Source organism: Lycium ferocissimum, chromosome 4 (genome assembly GCF_029784015.1).
Source record: "Lycium ferocissimum isolate CSIRO_LF1 chromosome 4, AGI_CSIRO_Lferr_CH_V1, whole genome shotgun sequence".
NCBI lineage: Eukaryota > Viridiplantae > Streptophyta > Magnoliopsida > Solanales > Solanaceae > Lycium > Lycium ferocissimum.
Genome location: NC_081345.1, coordinates 25,047,909 through 25,056,986, shown reverse-complemented (window position 1 = coordinate 25,056,986; position 9,078 = coordinate 25,047,909). Strand labels below are relative to the sequence as shown.

Genomic DNA, 9,078 nt, shown 5'->3' with positions numbered 1-9,078 from the left:
AAAAATCATAGCAGTTATAAATCCTTTCTCCCTATATTTTTTTTAAAAAGAAATCAAACCTCTTAGTTGAACTATGGCAACATCAATATGCATATCTTTTGATGGTAAAGATTTGCTAACTGTATTAACTGCAAACAATATATCATATCAAATAGTCATACTCAATAAAAACTCAAAATTTTCAAGTTCATATGTTGCTAAACAATTAGCACCGCTTTTAGTTTTTGGATCCTCGCTAACTTCTACTAATTTTAGTAAAGAATCTCTTATTTGTGGAGTTTGAAACCTTATCGCTTTAATACTTTCAATACGACTTTTACATCGTGTTTGTGACAATGATTTTAGAGTTATGATGGGCACACTATCTTTTAAGACTTTCCACCGTGTAGTGAAAGAAGAAAATATTGTATATATACGTTGTACCACTCCAAAAAATGATATAGCTTTTGTGCAAGAATTAGCCATGTCACAGAGTACTAAATTTAGACTACGACAGCCGCATGGAGTAGAAAATGATCTGCGATTTATATCTAGAAGTCTTTTCTGAACACCTTGGTGTTTCCCCTTAATATTAGATCCATTATCATATCATTGTTCTCTTAAATTATCAATATCAAGTCTAATATTTTTTATCTCATCTAAAATAACTTCAAAAAGACCTTTTCCACTTGTATCATCCATTTTTAAAAATTCTAAAAAGTATTCAGTAATCTTTATTGGAGTTGCTGAAATGTCCACACTCTGCACAATAAAAGACATTTGTTCTTGATGACTAGTATCTGGTGTGCAATCAAGTATGATTGAAAAATACTTCGTTTCTATAATTTCTGTAATAATTTTACTCTTAATTTCACTTGCCAACAAGTTTATCAATTCATTTTGTATGTTATATCCTAGGTAATGATTATGAATTTCATCATGTTTAATTCGTCGGATATGCTCTTGCTCAATTAGATCAAATTCTGCAATCATTTCAATTAGACTTAAAAAAATTCATTGTTTTCTTGATATATCTTTTCATTTTTCCACTAAATGCAAAATTATTTTTCCCAAGAGTTTTTATCACTACAATAATTCTTGACAATACATTTTCCAATGCTCCCTATCTATATTGATTTGATCTTGAACATCTTTATCAATTGTTTTATTTTTGTGCAATCTCATTTCTAAATCAATCCATGCACCCATATTAATAATATGTTCGTTTGATATTTCATGAGCTTTAAGCTTAGCACTAAGGTTTCTCCAATCTCCACTACCTTCACTTGCTAGTCTAGTGTTATTAATACTAAAATTTGTATTAAATAGTTTACAACAAAAACAAAATACTTTATCCAAGTCTTTAGAATAAACTAACCATTTTCTTGCATGTATTTCCCCATTTGCTAATTTTTGAAAATAATGAGTATTCGAAAACTGTCTTGATAATTTATCATTTGGTAATTCTAATTGGTCCCTTTTCTATTAATAGATCCCTCAACTTTATATCAATATTATTCCATTGACTAGGATCATATATGTCGTTAGGAATACAATTATTTGGTTCATTAAGTTCTTGATTTTCTTGCGGATCTATGTTAGATTTCTCACTAGTTCCCTTCTCTTCTTCTTGAATGGTATTGTCATCTAATTCAACTAGGTTAGTGACCTGTTCATCTAAAGAACATTCTCCTATATTTTTTTTTGTTATTTTGTTACAAATTTATCAAGAGCCCCTTCTTGGGATTGTATCAAAGATTCGAGTCTTTTTTTTCTTTTTTCTTCTTTAAAAGTTTTGAATAACCGGATTCACATTTTCTAGTAGACATATTAAAATATCAATAAAAAATAAAAGAAAAATATATGCTAAGTAACATAAATATGAAGAAAACTAAACTTTAGATGAAAAAATAACACTGAAGATTGAAATAATAGAACTTGATTTAATAACTTGATCAGAAAATAATTATTTATTGCTTCATATACTTTCAACACAGCTTGATATTCTAGAAAGTAGATTAATAATTTTTTGCCACACTTTTCTCTTGTTAGTTGTTTGTTTCCAAGATTCACAAAGACAAAAGTAAAGGTAAAGTTTGTCTTGGAAAGAGAAGAAAGAGGAGTATCAAAATCAAGAAAGTAACTTCCACAATCTTGATTGAAAAAAGTAAAAAAGAAAATAAAAATTACCTTGTCACATCTTGCACATATATTACGTTGAAAAAGCCGAATTTAAGGCCTTTTTTTGGTCAACTCAAAAATTTAAGAAATTTTCTTTTCAATGAAACAATATAATGATATATATATATATATATATATATATATATTTATAAAAGCGGTGAACTGTTTATGTACAAAATGAGACCCTCAAAAGGTAGCGGCCTAAATCCCATGCTCTCTGGGTTTCACCCTATGGTCGGCCCTGAATCTAAATGAAATCATAATAAGGAGATGTTATTTTCGATGCTAACAAGTGGTATTAGTGCGAAATTGAAGGTAGACTCGAGGTCGCCCAAATCAAGCTATAACCAATTTGACGGATAAACCGATTCATTTTTACTATATTTAGACAATTAATTTATTTTTTTAAAGCAAAAAAATCACGTAAACAAGTGCACAAATATCTTTGTTGAAATAACAAACCACTTGTAGAAAGCCGAAACATTCTAATCAATAATTCAATTTCTTGGAACTTTAAAACCCCTATATATTTATATATATATAGAGCCAAAAACCGCCGCCTTAACATCCTTTTCTCAGCAGTAATATCAGACGACAACAAATAAAATAAGCCCTTCTTTGTAGGTCCCACTTAACGGTTTTGCGTGGCAACTGACCAGAATTTCAAATCCTCTCAAAATCGACACGTGTCTTTCCCAATTCCTTCACGTCATCACTCCCTCCCTCCATTTTCTCAAACAAATATCACACACACAAAATAAAACTCTCAATTGGATTAAATTATGTGTGAATTAATTTCCCAAAATATCTGTTCTAGATCTTTCTGCAATTTTATTTTTTATCAGTCAAGAAAATTAAAGTTATAAGGTGAAATTTGGGTTCTTGATTCTTGATAGAGGGTTCATTTTTTTTTTTTTTTTTTTTGAGAATGGCAGGGAATAATAATGATTTAATGAGAGGAAACCCACCTGGGATATTGTTAATTAGAAGCATGAGAAGGAAAGATTGGAGTTTAAAGACATATAAATATGTTGTTTTGTTGATTACATTTATTGCTTATACATCTTATCATGCTTCAAGAAAACCTAGTAGTATTGTTAAAAGTGTTTTACATCCCAACCCATATATCAACATAACTGTTACAAATCCATGGCCAATTGGGCCACTTTTTGTAAAAAAAGAAACTTTGGGTCATTTGGATAAATCAAGAAAGAAAGGTTGGGAACCATTTAATGGTGAAGATGGAACATTGAAATTAGGTGAAATTGATGTTGCATTTCTAGCATGTTATTCTATAGGAATGTATGTAGCTGGACACTTAGGTGATTCATTGGATTTAAGGTTGTTTTTAACAACTGGTATGATTGGAAGTGGGATATTTGTGGGGTTATTTGGTATGGGTTATTTTTGGAAAGTACATGCTTTTTGGTTTTATTTGGTTATGCAAATGGTTGCTGGTTTGTTTCAAGCTACTGGTTGGCCATCTGTTGTTGCTGTTATTGGTAATTGGTTTGGTAAAAGGAAAAGAGGATTAATTATGGGTATTTGGAATGCTCATACTTCTGTTGGGAATATTAGTGGATCACTTATGGCTGCTGCTGTTTTGGAATATGGTTGGGGTTGGTCTTTTATTGTTCCGGGTGCGTTTATATTTTTCGCGGGGATAATGGTGTATTTGTTATTGCCTGCTTATCCTGAGGATGTTGGATTTCCTTGTCCTAATCGACCGTCTGTTGAGGTTTCGACTAACGATGAAGAAGCTCAGAGAGTGAAAGAAAATGTGGGTGAAAATGAACAGTTTAATGTACCTCGGGTTGGTTCAGGAAGTAGGACAAGTGTTGGTCTTCTTGATGCTTGTTTAATACCAGGAGTTATTCCATTTGCACTGTGCCTTTTCTTCTCAAAGTTGGTGGCATACACGTTTTTGTACTGGTTGCCGTTTTACCTTAGTCAAACAGGTATAGTTGCTGATATTTATGAATCGCGCGTTTGCTATACTTGGTTCTTTGTGTGTGATAGGCGTTGTTCTGACGTAAAAGAACTTGTCCAAGAAACCTACAGATTGGAGGGATTATCTGAAATGTATTACCTAGGCTTGAAGTTAGTTTTCATGACTGTTACTTTTTCCATTTGCAGGTTGATTTGTAATAATTTTTGTTTCTATGAGGTGTTTAGGAGGGTCCATTGCTGATAAGGTAGGGAATTTTGTTCATGGAGCTTTTGAGTGTTGAAACAGGAAAGAAATTCTGACAAAAAAAAAAAAAAAAAGGTGTTCAGGTCTGCATTTCTATTAAATCTCTAAATGAAGTAGTTGGTGCTGCTAACTCTGACGCTTCCTGAGTAGTAAATACACGTTCCATCTTTTCTAACGTTTCATCTGATTAAGGAGCATGGAGCTGATAATGTTGGAGTTACACTGTAGTCTATGCTTCAAATGGCAAATCGAGCTACTGATTGTGTTTTTCTATTTGCTGCATTTACATTGCATACAGGAGTGTCACTCTTTTTCATATGATCAGTTTCTCCTTACGCTGCTTTCTGAAATCCCAAAAAGGATGAGAACCCGTACAGGACAAGGGCCATGTTGCATCAGCATACCAACATATGTAGAATATCTCACACAAGCACTTTAGTTCTGGCATGCTAGCAAACAACTCTAAGATTACATTCTAGTGCCAAATGGCCTCTAAACAGACCACCTTAAGTGAGAAGCAGGGAAGTACCAAACTTATAGACGTTTTGAATAAGAAGGCGCCATCTGAGTCTGTTTAAACTACAAATTATGCAGATCTTAGTTTGATGGTACAAATTATGCAGATCTTAGTTTGATGGTTTGTTAGCATAAGTAAGAGAAGGTGCATATCTAATAAATTTGAAGGTTGTGCCTAAGCAAACTGCACTCTTAACAACTAATTTCAGCTAGGTTTCTTTAAGTTCCCTGATGCATTACTGGCAAAGTAGTGTTTCTAGTTCAACTTCATAACTCACTTCTTGATAGAAGCTTGTTAGACATGTTTGTTGGTTATATACTTGCTTTGATGTCACATGTTCCTCAGGTGCTAACTACAAAGTAACAATTCTCCATTTGTTGCAATTGTTCCCCTTATTTTTAGAAGTAATGAAGATATTAAATTTACCTGATAACTTTAAAATACCTAGATTAATTATTTTTTTTGTTTGATTACTAGTATCAATGTTCATTTACTTTGAAGATTCATTGTCAGACTTCGTTTTCTTTTTGCAAATTTCCAAGTGACGCTATGGTCATGTTCCTCATCTTGGTTCTTGATGATCTCCTTACAGCTATAGGGGGAGAGTATGTTTCAGTGAAATCTGCTGGGAATCTATCTGCTCTGTTTGATGTTGGAGGTATAGTTGGTGGAATTCTAGCTGGACATTTATCTGACAAGCTTGATGCTCGTGCTACTACAGCAGCCAGCTTCATGTATGCAGCGATTCCTTCTATGCTTCTGTATCGCAAATATGGAGGAACATCAAAGTTCATGAACATTTTTCTGATGATGATAGCTGGCTTGTTTGTTAATGGGCCTTATGCTCTTATAACAACGGCAGTGTCAGCAGATTTGGGTACTCACAGCTCTTTGAAAGGAGATTCACGAGCACTTGCAACAGTTACTGCCATTATTGATGGTACTGGATCTATGGGTGCTGCTTTAGGTCCTCTTTTGACTGGTTTTCTTTCGACAAAAGGATGGGATGCAGTTTTTATAATGCTTGTTGTTGGTGCACTTAGTGCTGGTCTTCTTCTATCACGTTTGGTTCTTGTTGAACTGAGTGAGAAGTTCTCTAAACGCCTACCCTGTGGACAACACAATGGCGGAGGTAACATATGTCTTCATTTGTGTGTCTGTTTGTGATTTATATTTGTTCAACTGTGTCTATCATCCTTAGTTCATTATTTTGTTTGACAAAGGTAAATTTCCTTATTTCATTTCTTCTTTTCTCTGCAAAGTCGGGCACAAACGCATAATTTGTTAATGTGTCAGAGTATATGCATATGTAAACGCATATCATTTGCTCAAAAAAATTAGCATACTGATTTTAGCATTGGAGCAGTAGGATGAAATGAATTATAAACATTTTCTTTTTTTTTAATCTAGCTCACGCAATAGTGAAAAGATACAACACTTTGCTCCCTTTCTTCCTTTTCCCCCTTTTTGGGCTTTTGGGGAAAAAGTATTTTGTTCAAATGTGTTGCTAACACTTTTATACCCAAGAAATAAGTAACAAATGACTATTGCTGGTCATGTTCTGTATAAGCTTGGTGACAATAATCTATCTGGAACAGTGGTTTATTGTTGTCGAGTAAGCTGAAGCAGATAGTACTTTTGATAAAGGTAAAAGAGAAATCAAAATGTTTTATCCTTTTTATATGAGGTTTTTTGTGATAGAAGTTCTAGTCAAGATATTATAGCTGTGTCCTGTATAAGAAAATTTCATGTTCCCAAGTATTCATGTTCTTAGCTTATAGACTCCTCGAGTAAATGATGAAATTATTGGAGCTTGAAACTTAATTATCAAATTTATTAGACCGTATCATGCTGTAGATCCCTGTGCAAGTTTGGTGTATTGGATCAGTAGTATGTTATAGCATTTGCAGTGAAGAATGGAAATTTAAACAACCCCATGACGCAGAGCAGTAATTTAGTCTGAGTTCTACATATTGGTGCATATATCTTCTTGTGTGGGCTATGCAAAACATCTTACGTCAACAATGATGATTACTTGTTAGTTTCTCTATGTTTATCTGATCCCCTTATATCTCACACATAATCCATTACTGAATCCAGCTTCAAATGAGCTTGATTTCCTCCTCCATCTGTATCATGGAGGAAATGAAAGTTCTACTTAGTAATTATTTATTGTATAGATATTTCTCCAAGATTTAATTAAATTGCATAATTTACTTGCATGGTCAAGTGCATCAGAATCTGGGTGATACAAGTGGGTGAATTTATTTCGGCAAAAGATTTTGTTTCTTTGTTGTTTTTTTTTGTTCATTTACTCAAGCAGAATCTATTTTCAATAAGAGTTTGAAACTTATTCAAATCGTATCCTAACCCTCCCAACCACCCCCAAAATGAATGGAGGAGTAATTAATGTTTAAAATGCGTTAAATGCAATACAATGCATGAAAAAAATATTAGGACAAGGTGAATTCTGATATATGTCTCTCCTTGCTTGTGCAGTAATTACAGACATATTAGAGTAGCTTTATCATCTTTGTTTGTGTATTCTGAAATTCTTATTACAGATTTTTTTTTTTTTGAAGTGCTTCATTATTGTGTAATATTTATATGTAAACTATGAAAAAGTTATTTCAAATAATGAATCCTATCTGCATATCATTTTGCTTCTCATACATTATCACTTAATGATGTCTGTTTCTGTACATAGTTGCAGTTTGAAGCCCCTATAAAGCACCCATAGACATGTTTCAATCCTCAATTTACTGCCATTTGTTTTGTTATCTAGAACTCTTTAGGAGACTTAAACCCACAAAATGATTCATAGTGACTTAAACCCACAAAATGATTCATACTGCAACTAAAGAATGCATCTTACTCTGGACTTTCTTGTTTTTAGTTCTCTATTGATATTGGAGAAGATGAATGAACTCCGCTTTTCTTGGTCTTTTTGTGATAATATTAGTAGTGAAACAACTTTAAAAGCTTCCACATAGGTGTCGCAATCTCCCGAAAATTTTATTAGTACAGTACGCTGGCTCATGCTTCTATGATCTTGTAGTCTTTGCTGTGGAGGGACCTTATGATTAAAAGTGTCGATTGTTCACTTAAAATCTTCAGAAATTGCTTTGGTTATGGAATTGTCGCTATGTGGTGTATAATGAAATTTTCTGATATATTCTTGGATATTATGTGTGAGCCATTGATTTGTTCATGTAAGAAGTTGCTATTCAAAATATTGTTTTTTTTTTCTCCCCTTTTAGAGGATAGGGTGTGTAGCTTGTTCTCTGTTCAAATTATTTTTAAGTTTTGGCTTGTAATCTTCAAAACTATGAACCATTCTCATCTAAGAAAGTTGCTCCGTCTTGCAGGTTCTGCATCTCAACCCCTTTTAAGAGACCAAAGATGAGGATTTGTTGGGCATGTTTTCTCAAGAAACATAAAGATATGATAGAAGATACAAGTATTGCCTCTGCGTGAAAACATAAGCAAAAATCTACGGTACGAAAAAGCCAATGGAATCAATGTGACTCGAGAAGCCACTCTGTCTTCAAAATCGCCATTCATCTTTCTTCGATATGCTTTTGTTTTCGGAATGTAAGTTCTTTTTGTAGCTCGTTGGAGTCGTCGTAGTCTCTTGGTACGTGTCTAAATGAAACAAAGGCATTTCTCTCTTGAGGTTTTTCTGTTGTGATTATTGCTTATTATCTGAGATATATTTAGAGGTTTAGCGAGACGTGTCTGGTAGTTATGCTACAGCTGATATTACCTTTCTTCTTATCCCTTGAGGAGTTGTTGATAGAATAAAGTGAGGCTAGACTGGTAGATTTATTATCACATCCGATGAATATCCTTTGTTTGTTTCACCATTTGGTCCATATTACAGATTTTCTAAAGTTTTTGCATAAGTCTTCTTCTCATAAGGATATTTGTTGAAATTACCTTCTGTTTCTTTTTGAACTTCTCTCTTTATTAACACTGCCTTTAATTGAAACACTATAAAAGGGAAGCTGCGAGTTAACTGGTTATCTGTATTCTTCTACGAGAAAATGATCAAGTCTTTGGGGACATACTGCCTGTGGAGTCAGCTAAACATCTTCACTCTCCAATCATGAACCAGAGTTTGTGTAACAATTTCATTTGATAGTGAAAAAAGTGTATTAGAATTTGGTCAGTTAATTGTGTCATTCTTCCGCAGATAATCTCAATT

The 9,078-nt window shown here is 33.3% G+C and overlaps 1 protein-coding gene across 1 annotated transcript; it reads left to right on the top strand.

Annotated features, from left to right (window-relative positions):
* Positions 1–2,903: 2,903 nt before the first annotated feature.
* Positions 2,904–8,776, top strand: LOC132051934 (putative glycerol-3-phosphate transporter 4). Its single transcript, XM_059443210.1, has 3 exons — positions 2,904–4,118; positions 5,464–6,003; positions 8,240–8,776. Exons 1-3 carry the CDS (start codon positions 3,089–3,091, stop codon positions 8,275–8,277), a joined length of 1,608 nt encoding a protein of 535 aa, XP_059299193.1. The 5' UTR covers positions 2,904–3,088; the 3' UTR covers positions 8,278–8,776.
* Positions 8,777–9,078: the final 302 nt, after the last annotated feature.